The sequence below is a fragment of the Pelophylax lessonae genome, assembly GCF_965119305.1.
Source record: "Pelophylax lessonae genome assembly, chromosome: 3".
Taxonomy (NCBI): Eukaryota; Metazoa; Chordata; class Amphibia; order Anura; family Ranidae; genus Pelophylax; species Pelophylax lessonae.
Genome location: NC_138770.1, coordinates 178,110,519 through 178,132,557, shown reverse-complemented (window position 1 = coordinate 178,132,557; position 22,039 = coordinate 178,110,519). Strand labels below are relative to the sequence as shown.

Here is a 22,039-nt window from a genome sequence, read left to right as displayed (position 1 = left end):
TGGAACACATAACGTAATTACATCACGTCAGGTGGAACGCAAGCCGGAAGCTCCGCTCGCTACTCTGCAGAGAGGACGTGCAGCTCCCTAGCTGACCGCTGACAGCCGCTTTTTAGCACCTGTATTATTTTACCTGCTTTTAACCCGCTTTGTGGGCAATAAACATTTAATCTTACTACACCATCTGGAGCTTTTTTCTTCTCCTATATACCCTTGGTTTGTGTGCCCCAATGAGAGGAGGAATCCTGTACCAGTCCACTGGAAATCTAAAGGGGAACCCATCCCAGCCCAGGGGGCAATTAAGCGTGAATGGTCCTAATGCTGTAAGGCATATAGGACCCATTGGATTTGGTAGGTCATTTAATTTACCCACACCACGGTGAAACAAACCGATGTCACAGAAATTATGGATATCCACTTTTGAGCACCTGCACTTTTGAAGCTATTGGATAAACACAATCACTCAAGGACTTTATTATTTGAACTGTTTGAGCACAATCAGTCACTTACTTTGGATTTGATGCATCCGTATTTGATTATTCACTATATGTTTATTATTATTTTATATTGATTAATTTGGATTATCTTTATTTGTAAAACTCACTGATATTTTTCACTTGTCATATATTATTTGTATTTTTTAATTTGTCAATTTAGTGAACCATTACTGGATTTCACCACTAGGGTTACATTCAGCAAGCGCTGTAGCTGGCCTTATTATTAAGGATAAACCTTTCATTTATCCTTTTACTCTATAGCAACCGTTGCACCCTATACTATTTATCATAATTGCTAGAATATTCCTTGGCGCGTGGAATATACCTTGGTATATTTTTTCATAAAACATTCCCATAGACACACTCCTAAACCTCGTGGACCGCCTTCCCTGGAGAGTTGAAGCTGTTATCGCTGCAAAGGGTGGGCCAACGCAATATGGAACCCTATGGACTAAGACTGGGATACCATTAAAGTGTGCATGTAAAGGTTGGCGTCCTGATACTTTTAACAATATAGTTTAAGTGGAATCTAGAAGATCCAGGCCAAATGTAGATTCGCATTAAGCAGCTAATCTGCAAATCTCAAATGTCTGCCATTTAAACACATATTAACACCACAATAACTTTGTGTCACATAGTTTTTGGCAATTTTAATAAAGTACAATTATACATATATTACAACAAAAACTGAAAATAAAAATAAAATGTTAATAACAGCATTTAGAGTCAGGATTTCCTTTCTCTTCTGAGGTGTGTTGGGGGGCTAGGTTGTATGTGTAGGGAGGTATTTGTTATCACAGGGAAGAGAAAGTATATTTGATCTAAAATCATAAAAATTAAGTAAGAGAAGGCTTGGTGAATGAAGGGACTTACATGTGCCTATTTAGATCAAATCCATTTGGAGTACTCTTGGCTTTCACCAGTTGGCATAGAATAAATCACTCAGTGTACAGGTACTATCTACATCTAGACATTCGGTAGTAAGGTAGTGAATTCTGTACATGTAATTGTGTATAACAAGGTGCATATATAAGGACCTGGGGATGTGAGCACAAGAGGGACAGAAAGAAGAGACAATGTGGAATAAAAGTGCAATGAGTAACAATTATGGAAGGACTCTGGTAGAAGAGAGAGTAGAAGACTCAAGACCAACACAAGAGCCAAAAGGCAAAAAAAAAGACAAAAAAGCAAACAAGGTCTCCAGGGATTTGGGAAAAGTCAGGAGCAGTGGAGGATCTTGACATTCTCTGGATGTGGTTTCCAAATGTTTGTTTTTCCAGGCTAACCAATAGGAAGCATCTCGGGGCTAAGCACACGGCCTCTGGCAGCTCACCTGTCATGCGCTGCGTATTAGCAGGAGCACCCAGCATCAGTTACTTGCGGTTCTTGAGGTTTGTCAAGTTTAATGTCAATCACTAAAGCAGAGGATTAGCAGTTAAGGAACTTTTTCTATACAGAGCACCCTACAGTGAAAATAAAATTGGTGATATGAAGAACCTTTATTATCAGTAATGGCTGTTAAAAGTCAAGGCAGCACGTATTTAGCTTCATAGGGGAAAAGATCTGCAAACCCTTAACTTTAGACAACAAATTAGATTGACCCAATTTTAAGGTTTCACACACTGTTGATGCTTTTTTCTCCTACAGGAGTTTAGCAGGAACAAAAACCTAGTAAAAGGCCGTGTTTTTGCATGGGCATTTATGTGCGTTCTTGTATCTGTTGTTAATACATTCTTCTGGCCAGAATTCTGTCCATTAGAATGCTTTAACGCAGGAACACGCCTATCATTATTGCCCATTTATGCACAGACACTTTTGAGTGTTTTATAAACTCCTCTCTTGAACACACAAGTGATGTTTTTTTTTTCTGCCTCTAAACGCCCCTGCCTTGAAACTCCTCAAAAACTTCTACTGTATGTGTGCTTGGACACATAGGTTAACATGAAGGGATGTTTAAAGGCAGAAAAAGAAAACGTAAATGCCTGCAAAAGCAGCACTTTTGTACTTAAGTGTGCATGAGGCCTTAAATTGGTTGTAAACCTCAGACATGAAATATTAACAAAGCATATCCCGCTATAGTGTATACTTGTCTCAGTTAAGAGCAGACTCAGCTCTGTTCCCGTGTGCATGGGGGGGGGGGGGTTCCTTCCCTCCAATCAGCTCTCAGACCTCTCCTCACTGAGCTCTCCAGAGTGTAACTTCAGCCCCCTTTTTTCTACAAGCTTTATAATTCTGGACTGTGAATGTATGTAGAGAAAAGAGGACTGCAGATAATTAGATATAACTTATGTATGAGGATTTGTTTAATCTCTATTTAAGGGTTTACAACCACTTTATAAAGGAGCTAAACCCATTGATTGAACTGTTTACCAAAACAATTAGGCCCCTTTCACACGGCTTTGTTCCATCGACGGACCTGTGCTGCTCAGTGGGGGATTGATCCGCCGATCCCCCGCTTAGCAGGCGGATGACGGAGGTGTCAGATCCCCGCTCCCCTTTATGGGGGAATCGGATGAGAACGGACCGCCTGTTCGTTCTCATCCGATCCGCCAGACAGATGGAAAATAGGGTTTCCAACCTTCCGGATTTGACGGACAGGATCGGATCGGATGTCAACGGACATGTCTCCGCTGACATCCGATGCCCCATAGAGATGCATGACAGGTGGATTTGAACGGTCCGCAAGTGTGAAAGGGGCCTTACAGTACATTCAAGGCATGCCATGGGTGCTAACTGTCACATTTGCCTATTCTCTGGCTGGTGTGATAACTGATCACATGTGCAACACAATGACAATTGCAAATCAAACTGAGGCTCAGATGGCAGCTTCCTTGGCTGTAAAGAATGAGAGGGTTTAGTTCTGCATGTACCTTATATTTTTCAGTGAAGACTATGTCATCAAAGAGAAGGGAAGGGGAAGGTAGGCCCTATTAAAAGAAGCCATGCCTTACATTGATTAGAATCCATCTCTTGTTTCATTAAAATAAACTGTTTCCAGGAAACTTGGTCTCATTAACACCCAAACCCTCTCTTACCTTGTGCAGGAAAAACCCACAAAAAGCACCAAACTTTTATTCCTTATGTGGACAGAAAAGTGTCTTGTATTTGGTCTGTTCATTAAAGCCAATGGGTGTGTATGGATGAGGAAAGACCAGAGTGAATGACAGACTGCATTCACCCACTTCAGGCAGGATATAAGGACATCAGAGCTGCTTCAATGGTACTACAAGGGGGCAGTCATTATGGAAAAAAACTGCAGCCCTAAATCTCTGAGCTGCGCATACACTATACTGTCAAAAGTATTGGGACGCTTGCCTTTACACGCAAATTACTTTAACGGCATCCCAGTCTAATGCTGGCCATACACTATACGAAAATTCGGCCAAAATTCGGTCATTTGGACATTTCTTTCATTGTTTGGCCAGTTAATGGACACAAACAGAAAATCGGTTTTAACTTTTCAGAGCCGAAAAATCGAAGAAACAGTTTGGAACGAACTAACGGTAAATTGAAAGGTTAATGTGTTTCTCACCCGAATTGTTTGCACTAGGCATATGTGACAAACTGAACGGAAGACTGATTCATGTATATTTTGAAGAGATATTGCTAGAGATGAAGTAAGAGGCACCACATCCCATAAATTGAGTAACTACAATAGAGGGGGGCAAGTGGGACTTTAACGGTGCTAAATGATGGAGAAAAATCTGAATTCTCAAAAATTGTACATTTTATTACACATAGAAAGTGAGGACAAGACAATACATCAATATAAAATGATAAAATCAAGAAAATGCACTCAAAATATCAACTCTACATGTTTCGCCATCTTCATAATAGCTTCTTCAGGAGTTTTCATAGACATTTCTCGAGAGTGAACATTTCTAGGTAACAAAGGGAAAAGACATAAAAAACATGACAGTCATGTTTTTTATGTCTTTTCCCTTTGTTACCTAGAAATGTTCACTCTCGAGAAATGTCTATGAAAACTCCTGAAGAAGCTATTATGAAGATGGCGAAACATGTAGAGTTGATATTTTGAGTGCATTTTCTTGATTTTATCATTTTATATTGATGTATTGTCTTGTCCTCACTTTCTATGTGTAATAAAATGTACAATTTTTGAGAATTCAGATTTTTCTCCATCATTTAGCACCGTTAAAGTCCCACTTGCCCCCCTCTATTGTAGTTACTGATTCATGTATGTCCATTGAACGATTTATCGTTCAAAATATTCAGTCATTACATGATGGCATGATCGTCTCTTTCTCACAGCCAATTTTTCGTTTTTTTTTAAATTAGTTTGAACGATTTTTCGGCTAGTGTATGGCCAGCTTTAGTCCGTAGGGATCTATATTGAGTTGACCCACCCTTTGAAGCTATAATAGGGAAGGCTGTCCACAAGGTTTAGGAGTGTGTTTATGGGAACATTTGACCATTCTTCCAGAAGTGCATTTTCGAGATCAGGCACTGATGTAGGACGAGAAGGCCTGGCTCACAGTCTCCACTCTAATTCATCCCAAAGGTGTTCTGTCTGGTTGAGGTCAGGACTCTTTGCAGACCAGTCAAGTGCCTCCACCCCAAGCTCGCTCATCCATGTCTTTATGGACCTTGCTTTGTGAACTGGTCCAAATCATTTGGCCATTCTTCCAGAAGCGCATTTATAAGATCATGCAAGGACGTTGGACACGAAGGCCTGGCTCGCAGTCTCCGCTCTAATTCATCCAAGAGGTGTTCTATCGGGTTGAGGTCAGGACTCTGTGTAGGCCAGTTAAGTTCCTCCGCCCCAAACTCGCTCATTCATGTCTTTATGGGCCTTGCTTTGTGAACTGGTCAAAATCATTTAGTGGAGGGGGATTTATGGTGTTGGGTTGTTTTTCAGGGGTTGGGCTTCGTCCCTTAGTTCCAGTGAAGGAAACTCTTAAGGTGTCAGCATTCCAAGACATTTTGGACAATTTTATGCTCCCAACTTTGTAGGAACAGTTTGGGGATGGCCCCTTCCTGTTCCAACATGACTGTGCACCATTGCACAAAGCAAGGTCCATAAATACATGGATGAGCGAGTTTGGGGTGGAGGAACTTGACTGGCCTGCACAGAGTCCTGACCTCAACCTGATAGAACACCTTTGGGATGAATTAGAGCGAATACTGTGAGCCAGACCTTCTTGTCTACATCCATGCCTGACCTCTGCCCCATGCTTCTGGAAGAATGGTCAAACATTCCCATAGACACACTTCTAAACCTTGTGGACAGCCTTCCCAGAAGAGTTGAAGCTGGTATGGTTGCAAAGGGTGGGCAAACTCAATTTTGAACCCTACATGCTAAAACCAGGATGCCATTAATTTTCATGTGTGTGTGTAAAGGCAGACATCCCCATACTTTTGACAATTTAGCGTATTTAGGAATATTGTACACAGAAAATACTGACACAAAACTGGGTACAGTAAAGCAGTAGTTTGTCATTAGGAGTCAACTGCATTTCAGCTTTAGTTAGCTATAAAAGATTGATGCCTGAGTAGACACTGAGCCCTCGTTCACACTGAGGACGGGTTTGAAATCATGTGAGTTCAGCTGAACTCGCATGATTTCAAACCAGCTTGTCAGGGCGATTTCAGGGGCGGTTTGACAGACATCTGTGTGGGTTCCTGCACAGATTTCAATTGAAATCACCCCCGAAGTCACTACTTTTGGAAATCGGTGCAGCACTGCAGAGTCGGCGCCGCATGGATTCGGACGGTGCTCTTGCAGGCAATAGGCTCCGATATGACATGCAATTTGACATGACAAATCAGCCTGATATGAATGGGGGCTAGGGGGGAGATTTGCTAAATCTGGTTAAGCTGTGCATGGTAGCCAATCAGATTCTTACTTCAGCTTCTTCAATTATGATTTAGCAATACAACTTGGAAGCTGATTGGTTTCTATGCAGAGTTGCACCAGATTTTGCACTCTCCAGTGTTAGTAAATGACCCCCTAACAATCTAGATAAGGCAAACATTCTCTTAGGACTGTAAGCACCTGTAATCATGTCAGCATATCTCACAGACCATGCTGACATCTTATAAATATTAGCTATATATGTAAGTATTTAGCTCAGTTAGCTCTGCTCTGATCCATAAAGGTATTAGAATGCAGACTTGCAATTTTTTGTCATAAAGTGTTTATGGACTCTACTCAGTAAAAACCATCCTTTTCCTTCTATGTTGTACCTCATTCTATTTGTAGAGAAAAAAGAGGTGACCAAAGCAAAACCATGTGCAATTATTATATATCTTAAAATATAAGAGCAATTCAATATAGAGGTTATAAAAAAACACCAGGTTCTAAGGTTACAAAGTCTCTATGATAAAGGATACTGCCATCCTTGCTCTTCTCCTCTGTACACTCCATCCCAGGCAGTGCAGAAGCCACTCGGCGAAATAGCTGTAAAGGAAACAATTGTAAGTCATCTTGTGCTTAGAACCTTGGGTTCATGGTCTTGATATTCCTTGTGGTCTTCCTATTTCAGATGCTCTACAAATGATACGCCAACCAATAAAACTCTTAAAATTCTCTCTGTCTTCTCTTAGTGGGCCTGATGTATAAAATGGGTCCGTATTTCCAATACCATCCAATCACATTCAAGCTATCTATTTTCTAGCTCAGTTTATGAAGTTTTAGGGTCCTTTGATAGAGCAGCAACAGGGCCTTTCCATGGCAATACTGCTACGTAAAAACAAACACTGTTCATTTATAAAGCACAGTGGTGTGCATTGCACTTCATTTGCTTCAACATTCCAATGTATGTGAAGTCAGAGTCACATGTAAATAACTGAATGAGGGGAAAAAAGCCCAGGGAGGGGGGAATTGGTCCTGATTGTGTGACTTGTCAAAGTAATGTTGCCAGTCTCTCCTTCGAACACAAAGTGCCCTTAGCAGCATTATCGCAGCACTGGATGGACTGATGTCTTTTTTCAACCTCCTTAACGATGTAACTATGGGGTATACAATGTGTGGTTAACAGTAGACACACACACACATCATAGGTTGAACTGGATGGACTGATGTCTTTTTTCAACCTCACTAACTATGTAACTATGTAACTATGTATGTAATATGGGTATTACAGGTGACATGACTGGCTAGGAAAGCTCCCCAGATGCCTATGCACCTCAAATAATGTCTAACCTCAGTTGCAAGCATATCCTATTGTCTTTCCTCATTAGAGTGGGAAAAAAATAATTCTAGTTCACGTCCTCGTCTGTAACTCTTAACAATTAACCGGTAAAAAATTTTTTGTGTCGCCTATGGAGATCTTTAGGTACTGTAGTTTGTTGCCATTCAAAAAGCGTGCATAATTTTAAAGCATGACATATTCAGTATTTTTTTACTCGGTGTAACATCATCTTTCATATTATGCAAAAAAATTGCATTTGAAAGACTGCTGCGCAAATTCTGTGTGATATAAAATATTGCAACAATCGCCATTTGGGTCTCTGCTAAAAATATATATAATGTTTGAGGGTTCTAAGTAGTTTTCTAGATAAAAATACTGATTTCAACTTTTAAACAAAAAGTTCCAGAAAAGATCTGGTTCAGACCTTCAAGTAGTTAATAAAAGTAGATTGCAATTGCATTTTCTCACTGGAATAGATAGATACCATGTGAATCTACATCCGGCTTCTGATAAATATTTGGTCTATTAGTCCTTCCTCCTGTGTTCTTTAAAGGAAGAACGTAACTTCTGTTTTAAAGGAGGTTAGCAGGGAAGTGCACACACCTCCTCTCAGATGCAATCCTTACAGCATTGCACAGGCCCCCTTATCAGACACATTGCATTCAGAGCTGTGCATTTGTCCCTGTACTGATGTAAACACTGGGATGTACAGGAACATATTTAAAGTCACCATTGACCATCCATTGGACAAGAGCACTTGTGTTCATATACCCACCATCTGTAATGGTATTACCTCTCTTGTCTGTGGTTTAAGTGTAAGGTACACACATACAATACTGTTATAGGGAGGATATTCCCTCCCCTTTTCTTCTTTTGGATTTTGTCGGCTTTGATACATGGCCCGACCCCCTTTTAATGTTTGATACCCTTTAATCGCTTGTTTAAATAAATTTACGTTTTTTTTGAAGTTTTTTGTTTATGTGTCTCATGTTGTGCCTTCAAAGTCCACTTTTGTATACGGGGTCTCTATATGAGAAGACCTGTTCCTCCATTTTTGGTGTACTATGAAGTTGGCACGCTCCAGAAAGCCCCCCCTTCCCTTTTGTCCTATCTGTAAAGTCGCTGCGTCTCTCAGCCTGCCACTGGTAGGTTATTCAACAGTAATAACCAGATGATGTACCATGTTTTACTCTATTAGGAACTGAATATGAATGCTAAATCATGTTATGGTTTTTATAATTAAGACTGGATTTATACTTTCTACCCACAAGGCCCACTGTATTGTGCTGCCCCTTCTACCCCAAGTTGCCTACCTAGCCTTGGTATTACACTAACATGATCAGATATCATAATGGTGAAGTCAGCCAATGCTGTGGGTGGTGTTGCCTAATGACAGTGTTTCCCCACTCTGTGTCAGTACATCTAGAACTGAAGACTGGAAGAATAGCGCAAACTGTTGTCTTAGTCCTCTGGCAGTTTATCTCTAGGTGTACGAAACCAGAAATGCTGAACTGTAAGTGAACATTACATAACTAAAAATGCACAAAATATTCAGAAACCCAGCTTTTTATAATACTCAGGATTATGTTCCTGACATTCAACATCATACCATGTAGATGGCTTTGTGCCACTGAAGACGTCCCTGCAATTCAAGGCCATGCCCTATGATGGGTTTTAATGCTGACAATAAGGACTGTGTTGAATACAAAATACAATGCTGACCACTGGAATAGTGTAAATTTTTATTTCATATACAGTTATAAGCCTTATTACTTATTGATGAAAACAACCAATACTACAGTACTACTACATGAGGCTTCTTTTCTGTTAGTATGTAAGTGTGGTCTAAGAATATCAAATAACTGCAGGATCATGAACCAAGGACCTGCTCATCTACTTATTACCATATTGCACTGCATGCTGTGTTCATCCTGTGACTTACCTTTCTAGGTACCTTGGTTTTGGGCACCAGTTGCAGTTGGCACCTGTTAGTTCTCAGACAGAAGCTTTCATTGTTGAAAACAAATGAAAATTTAACAATTTACAACAATTTCCCTGACCACTATCCTATTCCTACCCTTGACCTAACCTTGACACTTAACCCTAAACTTAAAAAAAGCCTGAATGTTAAATGAGTCCCTTGAAGTAACCCAGAAATGTCCCTAAAATGTAAAACTAATCTTTTACCAACTCTAACACTTGAAAACGATCCCTTAACCTGAATCCCAAAAAAAAAACCTCACTTAGCATTAAAATACTACAAAATCTTTAACCGTTAACCTTAACCCTACTGTACGCCTAACGTAACCCTTAAGTTAACCTTTCCTACTAAGGTAACACCTTAAAAGTGCATACCTTATAGGGTGCCAAATCCACACATTCCTGTAGCAAGAAAACTGAAATCCAAATCTTGAAAGGTGCTAATTAATACCTTAAGGCTATACGAGTCAATGCCAGACTGTGCGCTCCTCTACTACTTTCTATCAAAGCTCTCAATAATGCCAAACATTAGTGAGTTCTCTAGCCTCCCATTCTGATTTTTTTTACTTTATTTTAATGGAGAAAGCAGCTGATTTTTTTACTTTATTTTAATGGAGAAAGCAGGGTGTGAGGCAATGACTCTGATGCTAGGAAATACTAAGACCGTAAGGAAAATGCTAGTCGGGGACTCAGTTGACTGGGTCTAGCAACAACAAAAAGAGATATTCAAGAAAACATATTCATAAAATTTAAAGCATAATTCCACTTTCTTGGGAAAAAAATATTGCAAATAAAAAAATAATATAGCATATACAATTGTGACACAAGCCTTTGTAAATGTATTACTATTAGAAGTTATATTTTCTTTTCAGTCTGCAGCGCTCTAATTTTCTGTAAAATTCAATGCAACATGGCTACCTGGGGGCGTTCTGTACACAGTTGGTGCACGGAATGCGCCCAGAGATGTAATTTGCTGCTCATGTGATTGGCTCACTGATATTTCCAGACATCTGCACTGAGATGCAAGTCAGATTTTAGGCATCCTCTGCAACAAAAATGTCAGTTTTGGTGAGATACTCCCAAAGGGTTTTTTATCACTTCTAAAGTAACACAGACGCTGCAACTCTCTTTTTTAGAACACTGAAAGTGTATCAGCTGATCAAAAATGAAAAGGTAACTCCCTTTCAGAATTTTGCCTGGCACAGGACATGATCTAACAAAGAGCTATTACTTCAGAGCAGAAACAGGAAGGTCTCTGCAACAAAGCTTGTTAAAATCCTTGCAATGTACATAAATCACGAAGGGGGGATTATTTATTTTCTCAACAAAAGTGGAGAAACTCCCTAAAGCCAAAGCATTGGGCAAACCGCTAAATACATTGATGAAATACACTAAAAAAAGTGAAGCATAGCCAAAGATTTGTTGGTCATTCTTCTCATGTGGGTCACAGGAGTGCACTTATTTTTGCTCTCCTTTGACCTTAAGTCGGCCTATATCATCTGTTATCAGCTGACATCACAGAGCCGCTCCAGCCTCTGGAAGTAGTACATTCATGTTGTCGGGATCCACCCATCGGCCCTATTAAGAGCTAGTTCCAGCTCTCAGCATGCAGCTGAGAGCCAAAGCCAGCTGTGACCGTCCCCTCTCCAGAAGCAGGGCAGAGAGCAAAGCAGAAAGTGGTGACTGACCAGTCACTGCTGCCCCCTCTGAGCAGACTGAGAGATGAGCCAATGTGTGACAGCTGCAGCATCACACTGATGCTGCAGCATAGAGGTACGCATGAAGGCTTTCTTTTTTTCTATACCCCAAAGCCGTTTTTCATTTTTGGGATTTACAAAGCTCTGACATACAGGAAAGTCCTGTTTGGTAGGGTAAGGGACCTAATTTTTCTCTGATGAAGTTCAGTAACACTTGTCCCTCCTGTCCTCATCCCCACCCTGTGTCTAGATAGTAAAAGGAGAAGCAGCAGACTGATGATCTTGTCACTCTGCTCTCTCCTCGCCCTGCAGCACAGTTTATTGGCTCCTTGTGTTGCTTTTTACTTCCAGAGTCCAAGCTTCCCTTTACAGAGACTGCAAGAGATTGATATCAGATCAAATTTAGGTACTTCTTGCAATAAACAAAATCAATGTAATTTAATATTTGCAACAATGTAATTTAATATTTGCTTGGAGTTCAGGTTTAAGATGAATTTAAAGCTAAACTCCAGGAATTCTGCTTCTTTGTAAAATGTGCTGGATTAATTAAGGTTAAGTTCAATGGGTTACTTGGCACCTCGTGGACTAATCTCTTTAATTTACAGCTTCCATTTTTTCCTGAGTTCCTCTAGCAGAACTACAGTATTGGGTCTCTGATGCTGGACCTACTGGTCCAGTCGCATGCAGCTGCTGTGCCTGCCCTCACTTCCTCCTGCCCAATCACAGAGTGCTTTGTAATAGGTGAACTCATTCACTCATTCTGTGAATGAACAGTGGAGGGTAGGGGTGGGCATAGATGCTGTGTGTGAGGAGACAGCACCTCTCCTGTCAGAGCCCCGGGAGTTTTGTGATAGCTGAACTCCGGGAGCTCCGTATAATTGTCAGATGTAAATAAAGAGATAAGTCCACAAGGTGACGTGAACCTCATTGGACTTAACTTATAATATGCAAGTACATTTTACAAAGTGGTTGAATTCCTGGAGTTCAGCTTCAACCCTATCAAACCAAAAAATCTAAACCTGTTACTGTTTTTACAAAGTTAGTCAAAATTTTTGAGTTTACAATTGTGTTCTACTCAATTTTACCAACACTAACAGGCATAATTACTTGCAGTGTTCCCCAAACCAGTTTTACAGTCCAACCAGCGGTTCATGCTTTGTAGGTATCCATATGGGTAGCTTCACAGCTTTCCTGAAACAGTATTTACTCCAGCTGTGCATTTGGGAGGCTACTTGCAAATTATGCAATGTTGATGGAACTTGATGACAGGTTCCAAGTGCAATAGCCTATAGCAACCAATCAAATTTCAGACTGCTGAAGTGAGCTCACTTAGGAGTTATGACTAGTTGACCTGGGTCCCTGCACTTCTTACATAGTCATATTATGCGACACTGATTTACTAAAGTAGGTAAGTTCTAAATGATGGGTGGAAGGTTTGACAAACATGTCCTCTTACCTGTTTAACATTGTATCCTGTTTTGGCACTAGTTTCAATAAACATGACATTGAGCTCCTTTGCCCGTTGCTCCCCTTCTTCTATGGTGATCTGCCTAAAAGGTAAAAATATTACATTTCTATATAAGTTACAAAGGTTTAACAACTGCAGTCTAAAGGACTGGTTGTTTGCCATAGTTCTGTTACCTGAATTAAAGGGCTACTGTTAAATCCTTAGATACAACAAATGAACAATTTTGCCTTTATGCCTACCAGTGGAAAAGCAGCTAATAAGTAACATAGAATCCATATACTAAGTGAACATTAGATCATGCTAACAGCAAGACTTACAACTTGCACTGCATCATGGGAGCACTTTTCTCTGATTTACTCACATATTCAACTCCAACACATGGATCCTACATCATGGTACCATAAAAAAAAAGGGTTCCTTCAAAGCATGGGTTGTAGTTTTTCTACAGTTACTGTATAAAGGGAATATATTATACACACCAGTTGTTCCTATTATTCCCCCACGGGCCAGGTATTTTCCAGGTATTTTCCAACATGGATCAGCTACAGACCATCAAGCCAGTCCTGGGCTGAGCATGCGGAACGCATGCGGAAGTCGAGCGGCATTCCTATTGATCTAGGTTAATTGAGCGGGTGCTGCTTTGAGGCACAATTAAATGTGAGTTTTTAAGATTTGATTTTTCAATCTTTATTAATAAAACGGTATTGCACAATTATTTGGCTTCACATTTTGTGTTTTGGGAAATCTGTGGTGAGCAAACATACTGTTGTGGATGTGAGATTCAAATCTCCTGATGCCCAGCCCGGGATTAGCTTGATGGTCTGTAGCTGATTCATGTTGGAAAATACCTGGCCCTTGGGGGAAATAGGAAAGTTAATTTAAGCGGTTTGGGTCCTGGTGGCCTCAAATCATCTGGTGAGTGGCTCATTCACATTCAGGTGGTGGAGCACTATTTATGAGCACTTTATGTTTGCACTAAGAAGAATTCTAAGCACTTTAACCATGGGGTGACTAGAAGAAACAGAGGAGATAATGAATATTAAGTTATTTGATTTTGTTTAACACTGAAAATATTGCACTTATTGATTATTATTGTTTACAATAGCGCTTCAAAAGCAACACGTATCTTGAAGAACTAACCATAGATTTTCTGCCTCAAATCCTTCTGTCTCTTTATGTAATCCCACATTAGATTATGTTGAGATCAGAGCTCTGTGGAGGCCAAACCATTACTACCAGAACTCCTTGTTGTTCTTTACACTGAAGATAGTTCCTAATGACATTGGCTGTATGTTTGGGGTCGTTGTCCTGTTGCAGAATAAATTTGGGGCCAATCACACACCTCCCTGTTGGTATGGCATGATGGAGAAGTATCTGCCTATATTTCTCAGCATTGAGGACACCATTTATCCTGACCAAATCTCCAACTCCATTTGCAGAAATGCAGCCTCAAACTTGCAAGGAACCTCCATCATGCTTCGCTCTGCTGAACTGGCCAAATTTCTATCCATCTATGGCTAATTTGAGATTGCTTATGGTTCCCCCAATTTGACCTTAATACATACACAATGCTACTTATTAAGGCAGCATGTCAATAGTCAGTACTAAACAAACAGCTAAATAGACAATTTCCCTGAACTACAAACCAGTTATAAAGATTGTGCAGGGGGCATGCAGATGACACTCTAAAGTGAAGATACAGCAGCTGCATCCTTTGGCTTATATACTTTCCAGGAAAATAAAACCTTCTCATCAGCACCTTCAGAGAAACAATCATTTGTCTTTCATAGCAGAGATGTTCAATATCAATAATTATTGATTTATTATATTTGATTTCTGAACCCATAAGGTATTCTAATGTTTGTTGTGTTACATGGGTCAATAGACCAAGCTATCATTATTCTGGCCCTAGACAGCAGTTTTCAGATACAATGAAAGGATATAAAGAAGTGATGAGATTGCAAAACTACGGAAGCTTTGAATTTATAGAGGTCAGGTTCCTAGGGTGACAACATCTATAGGTTGAAATTTACCTTATGTCCTAGTACTTTTTTTTACAGAAGGAAAAACAGGAAATAATATACTGGATAGTGAATCAGTCAGTCACAGGGATGTTTGGTGAGAGAAAACAGCATAACAATAAGGAACCTAGAAAGGAAGATAACTGAATAATGGAGGGTAGATCACGTCATGGCTTAGCTTTCAGTTTTGATTGGAGTATACCAAGCCCCTCTTGATTATAAGAGAACATTTATTAGGGGTTATAGATTTCCTGTGGGAAAATAAATATCTAAAGTATTCATAAATTGGAAACTCCAACAAGGAGTGTAGACTACAAGGTAAAAAAACTGCTACTTCTACCAATAATCCTTTGATAATATAAAACGAGATAAATGGGAAAATAATGAACAAGCAATTGTTTCTTACCTTTTATCTGCCAGATCTGTTTTATTTCCAACAAGCATTATTATGACATCACTTCCTCTTTCTGTTCTCACATCGTCAATCCATTTGGATGTTTGATGGAAAGAGTTCAAATCTGTAACATTAAATGAATAAAATTACGTCTTTGAAAACGCCCGGAAGAGGAGGGCGAAACGCGTCGACGCAATTTCCGGTCTACGCCTTAGCGATACGTCACTTCCGGTGCGGTGGAACGCACGCCGTAACCACGGAGCGTCCAAGCGGCACCAGACAATAGGAAGGACGAGACTTTGTTATTATATGCCTTACTAACAGCTACGAAATGTGAGTTTGAATTTAGCATTTGCACAATAAATACTTTTTAATCGGATTTACACTATGTGAGCATCCTTTTCTCCAATTTATGTATCGGGGTATTCACGTCTTTGGAGATATACCTAGCTTGGAGGAGTTTGGCAGTCGGTTCCTTAGCAGGACATAAGCTCTGTCGACCTTTATAGCTATACAGCATAGGGGTCATCGGTGTCCGGTAAGTGAATACCTTAAGGGGGAGGACCGGCACTTGCTCACTGCACCAAAAAGATTGCATGATTGTGCACTTTATTCCTGGCACTCCAGCACTTTCGTGGGACCCATTTGTTGGGACTGTTTACATCTATTCATCTATGGAGATCTTAATGAACTAATTTTATCTGGACTGGCACTTATTATTGTTTATTATTTATATGCTTTCTACACTTCAGCCCTTTTGCACATTTTTGCAATACTGCACGGTGCACTTTAAGAGTTTTATATTGTAGAATTCTATGTATATATTTTTTATGATTCACATTCAATATCGTTTTGCGCTGTGTATATATATTTTCTTGCACTTGAGGATTTTGGGTTCACCACAATTCATGAACAGCTGCATTTCGGTTTTTATCATTGACATCATGTTATTTTAGTTCAACACTGATCTTTGCGCTGTATTTGCACTGCACTTTATTAAATGAATAAAACTAAGGATTTAATCAGTTTACTGTATATTTAGGCTTCCCTGGTTCCTCCTTTCCACCCTCAAAATGAAATCATTAACTAAATCTTTTCATTTTATACCTTATTTTAGATCTAGTGACTTCATCACCCAGTCTCTGTGCTTTTCTATGCAGTGCAGGAAGATCATAGATGGTATCTCCTGGTAACATCACAGCACGCTGCCACAGTACACCTCTCAAAAGCCCTTAGTTCTGATGCAAGCAGTTAGCTGGCTTTTTGGTGGATTATCACAATTTTAAAATGCAATAATGAGCAGATGTCTTTCTGGAGGAGTGGGCATTCTTGGGCTGCGCAGACAAACAAAAGCTGTAGCACAGCATATATTTACTAGAGGTTTCAAGAGCAAGGTTCCTCGCAGGCCTGGGATTTGTTGGTGCTGGAAGCTTAAATACTAGAATGTGTATGTGTTGTTTTTTGGTCAGATCCTTACATGTCCGAAATTTGGAACTTGCGATAATTGGCCAGCATACTAGTTAATTTCCTTATAAGCGTGATGAACAGTGATACCTTGCCAATTGTACAGCCTCTCTTATCCCTGTACCCCTCAGGAGGTGCCCTGGAATCTATGACGAAGCACTGCTTATTTTGGCAGTAGAATCAGTTGATTTCAGTGCAAGATAGGCTGATGCTTTTGGAGATGATAAAGTAAGAATGCATTGAGAGGGATAAGGTACCCAAATAAAATTTATGTCCTTTTTTTCCCTACAAATAGAGCTTTCTTTTGGTGGTATTTGATTACCTGTGCGATTTTTATTTTTTGCGCTATAAACAAAAAGAGAGCAACAATTCTGGAAAAAAAAAACTTTATTTTTTACTTTCTGCTATACTGTATAACATCCCCCCCAAAATGTAAAAATCAAAATTTTTCATCCTTGAAGGCTAATTTGTATTCTGCTACATATTTTTGGGGGGGAAAAAAAATCGCAGTAAACGTATTCTAATTGGTTTGTGCAAAAGTTATCGGGTCTACAAACTAGGGGAAAGATTTATGTTATTTTTATTTATTTCTTTTTTTACTAGTAATGGCAGCGATCATCGATTTTTAGCAGGACTGCGACATTGTGGCGGACAGATCGGACCCCTAACTGGCATTTTTGACACTTTTGGGGGTAACAGTGACATTACTACAATAATCAGTGCTAAAAATATGCACTGTTACTGTAATAATGACACTGGCAGGAAAGGGGTTAACACAGTGGTGATCAAAGGGTTAAATGTGAGCCTAGGGGAGTGTTTACTAACTGTACGGGGGATGGGCTTGTGAAATGACCACAGAGACCTGTGATCCTATATAGAAGGATCACAGGCGCTCTGTGATCACTTCAGAGAGAAGAACGGTCGGCTGTGTTTACAACAGCTGACCGTCCTTCTGTCTCAGTGGGGAGCGGTGGCGGGTGCCCGGCAGCAATCGTGGCCACCGGCCCCATTGATCAGCATCCCCACTGCCTAGTGGAGGCGGGAGCACCACGCGCGCGACCGACATAGGGCTACGTTGGTTCGCGCAGGAGAGCCAGCCTGCCGCAGTAAATGTGCGGCGGGCGGTCGGGAAGCTGTTAAACCAAATTCCATCTAACATTACGCTGTGTTGGATAGAGCAAGGGAGAGACTTTAACAGTTTTTTTTTTATTGTTTTCTGTGGCTCCAGTCAGGTTATTTCCCCTCACTTCCTGTTTTAGTGGCACTAAATTTGGCCATACATTATAACATTTTCTTGTTCAATTTCCTTTAAATTTAGCTTTAACTATGTAGTGCAAGGGCCTGCATGATTGCATACAAATTGAAAGTGTTTAAGTTTGACCTCATATTACATGGTTTTGGTGTATAATGTAGGGCCAGCTTAAGCAGCTCAATAACAAGGGAGAGCAGGTGCTTCTAGGAGACGAAACAGACGGTAATACAAAAACCCAGAGGTTCCAATTTCCCCATTATACTGTGAAAACAGTTTTAGTTGCAATCTGTCACACTCAAGTGATTTCCCATCACTTTCTGCCCCAGGGAAACTCTGTTCAAAGAAGCAAAGGCATTTCCCCCTATTGGAGACACAGGCAGATCTTTTCCCTGCTCTATCCAAAACTAGAAAAAAAGTTTTGACTGGAATTAATGTTTAAGATTGGGATTAAGTTTGTTAAATTTTAATTTTTAGATTACGGCTGGATAAAATGTTAACCACTTAAGCCCCAGCCCTATTTCGGACACTTTTTGTTTACAAGTTAAAACCAGTATTTTTTCCTAGAAAACTACTTAGAACCCCCAAACATTATGTATATTTTTTTAGCAAAGACTCTGGAGAATAAAATTTCGGTCATTGCAAAACTTTTTGTCAAGCGGTATTTGCGCAGCGGTCTTTAAAACGCAATTTTTTTGGAAAAAAATAGAAAAATCACATTTCACTGCATTTAAAAAATACTAAACAGTAAAGTTAGCCCATTTTTTTTGTATAATGTGAAAGATGGTGTCACGCCGAGTAAATAGATACCCAACATGTTACGGTTTAAAATTGCGCCCCCCCGTGGGATGGCGACAAACTACGGTCAATAGAGATCTCAATCTGCGAAGCTTTAAATTTATTTAACGGTTACCAGTTTAGAGGTAGAGTGTAGCTCTTTTTTTTAAATGATTGCGCACGCTCTGGCGATCGCGGCGATACCTCACATGTGGGGTTTGAACAGCGATTTCATTCGCGGCTCGACTTGCGTATACGTTTTTTTTGTGCGCGAGCTAACGGTGACGGGGGCGGTGAAATTTTTTTTTTTTTTTTTCCTATTTATTTTTTATTTTTTTTAAACTTTATTACAGGTTTTTAAAAAAAAAAAAAAAATCTGATCACTTTTATTGCTGTCACAAGCAATGTAAACATCCCTTGTGACAGCAATATGTGTGACAGGTACACTTTATGGAGGTATCGAGGGTCTAAAAGACCCTAGACCCCTCCACTACACTTCCCTGTATGCAAAACGCCAAAAACGGCATTTTTGCATGCAGCCGTTTTTTAAATTTGCCGCCTTTTGCAGCACAGTAACCCGGAAGTGACGTCATGGACGCCGCCTCCGGGTTACGTCATCGGAGCCCCGATCGATGCCGTTTCCGGCATTCATCGGGACTCCATCCAGCCGGCGGACGTGCCGGCTGGGTGCTCGGGGCTCCCGGTGGGAGGGGAGCCCCGGGCAAAGCCACGGAAGGCGGCGGGAGGGGGGGACGTCCCCTCCCGCCCCCCGGGTAACGATCGAGCGGCTCCCGAGCCGCATCGGTCGTTACCGACGGAAAGCCGACCGTCGGCTTCAAACCACGGTACCGGGATGATGCCTCTAACTAGCGGTATAAACCCGCAAAATGTACCGACGTATCGGTACGTTGATATGCGGTAAGTGGTTAAGGGTTCATTTTAACCACTTGCTGACTGCCTAACGCCGATCTACGTCGGCAGTCAGCCCCTCACAGGCAAAGTGACGTAGGGCGAGCGTGCGCCCCCGGAGGTGCGCTCCCGCGTGGTCACGGACCCCCCCCCCCCGCGCGTGTGACCAGCGGACCCGATGTCCGCCGGTCACTCGGTGATCGGCGGGGGAGAGGGAGAATGTCAGGCAGCTTGTGTAAACAAGCCACCTGTCATTCTCCTCGCTGTAAAGACACTGATCACACGGATCTAGTATGTAGATCCGTTGATCAGTGTCCTTACAGCTCAAGCCACAGCCAATCACAGTAGAAAGCACGCCCCTAGGGATACACACAGCCCCTCCCTCCCAAATAAAGTTAACCCCTTCACTACCAGTGTATTTTTACAGTAACAGTGCATATGTATAGCACTGATTACTGTAGAAATGTCACTGGTAACCCCAAAAGTGTCACAAATGTCAGTCAAGGGTCCGATCTGTTCGCCCCAATGTCGCAGTACCGCAAAAAAATCGCAGATCGCCGCCATTACGCGTTAAAAAAAAAACAACAAAAATGACAAAAATCTTTCCCTTTGTTAGTAAACGCGATAACTTTTGCGCAAACCAATCAAAATACGCGATTTTTTTTACCAAACATAGGTAGCATAAAACAAATTGGCCGAAAATGTTAAAAAATTTTGATTTTTACATTTTTTTGGGGGGGAATTTCATATAAAAAATGTGAAAAATATTGCTATTTTTGCAAAATTGACGCTCTTTTTTTGTTTATAGCGCGTGATCAAAAAATCGCACAGGTGATCAAATACCACCAAAAGAAAGCTCTGTTTGTGGGAAAAAAAGGACGCCAAATTTGTTTAGGTACAGCGTCGCACGACCGCGCAATTGTCCGTTAAAATCACGCAGTGCCGAATCGCAAAATACCCCCTGGTCGGAATGGGGGTAAAATCTTCCGGGGCTTAAGTGGTTAAAGGTTAGGTTGAAGATTAAGGCCAGGTTAAAGTGCAAATGCTGTATGGGACACTTTTGTCTGCTGCTTCATTCCTCTGCTATTGCCATAAATCACTTCTGACAAGTTTTCCTGACACTAGAGATAAAGAGGTGACAGGGGAAGGATCGCCAGCTGACTGATAGCCTCAGCTCTTTTCCTGTGTGCTGTGTGAAGGGGGGTGTGTCCCTTCCCTCCAATCAGCTCTCAGAGCTCTCCTCACTGAGCTCTATATAGTGATACTTCAGCTCTCCACCCCTTTTTTTTTTAAACTTTCAGACAAGCTTTGTAATTCAGCACTTTGAACATATGTAGAGAAGAGAATAATGTAGATAAACAGGTACAACTTACGTAGGTGGATTTGTTTAATCTCTTTGTATCACCTGAGGCCAGTCACGTCACTGGGTATATGTAAGGGTTTACAAACACTTTAAATTTTAATTAGGTTTGAAGGTTCAGGTAAGGGGAAAGCTAAGAACAAGGGGTAACCTAGGGATCAGTATCATGGTGTCAGAAACTAACACACAATCACAAGTATGGCTTCTAATTGGTTTGCATGCTTTCTTTGAATACCTTAGACTTGGGTTTAAATCCCACTTGTAGCAATATTGTATCTACCGAGTATGTGTTTTTTTTGGATATCCAGTTGTTGCTCTGGTGTCCTCCCATGTTCCAAGAGCACATATTAAGTTAGCTGGGATCTTCCCTAACTGTTCTGAGTGTAGTAGGGACAGTAGACTGAGCTTCTTCTTTGAAAAGGAATACTGTGTAATGTGTAAACATACATTATGTGTAATGTGCTACATAAATACACACATACAGTCTAGTCTAAATGTGCAAGGATGGATAGTAGATGTCTTGAAATCAGTGAAAGGGATGGGAAAACTGGTGAATGCCATGAAATACAGTGAAAGGGATTAAAACAGTGGTGAATGTCATGAAATCTATGAAAGGAATGGGAACAGTGGCGAATGCCATAAAATCAGTGAGAGGGATGGAAACTGCAGTGAATGCCATGAAATCAGTGAAGAGATGGGAACAGTGGTGAATCCCATGAAATCAGTGAAAGGGATGGGAGCAGTGGTGAATGCCATGAAATCAGTGAAGAGATGAGAACAGAGGTGAATCCCATGAAATCAGTGAAAGGGATGGGAACAGTGGTGAATGCCATGAAATCAGTGAGAGGAATGGAAACTGCAGTGAATGCCATGAAATCAGTGAAGAGATAGGAACAGAGGTGAATCCCATGAAATCAGAGAAAGGGATGGGAACTGTGGTGAATGCCATGAAATCAGTGAAAAGGATAGGAGCTGTGGTGAATGCCATGAAATCAGTGAAAAGGATGGGAACTGTGGTGAATGTCATGAAATCAGTGAAAATGATGGGAACGGTGGTGAATGCCATGAA

At 40.8% G+C, this 22,039-nt stretch overlaps 1 protein-coding gene across 1 annotated transcript in view; it reads right to left on the bottom strand.

The window, feature by feature from the left end:
* Nucleotides 1-1,121: 1,121 nt before the first annotated feature.
* Nucleotides 1,122-22,039, bottom strand: part of RAB6B (RAB6B, member RAS oncogene family) — a 115,928-nt gene continuing 95,010 nt past the window's right edge. The window contains exons 5-8 of the mRNA XM_082251315.1: nt 15,224-15,335; nt 12,785-12,878; nt 6,852-6,918; nt 1,122-1,912 (exon numbers count right to left, since the gene is read on the bottom strand). Coding sequence (XP_082107441.1) covers nt 1,848-1,912; nt 6,852-6,918; nt 12,785-12,878; nt 15,224-15,335 — 338 coding nt within the window. The 3' untranslated portion in view covers nt 1,122-1,847. The remainder of the gene's footprint in view (nt 1,913-6,851; nt 6,919-12,784; nt 12,879-15,223; nt 15,336-22,039) is intronic.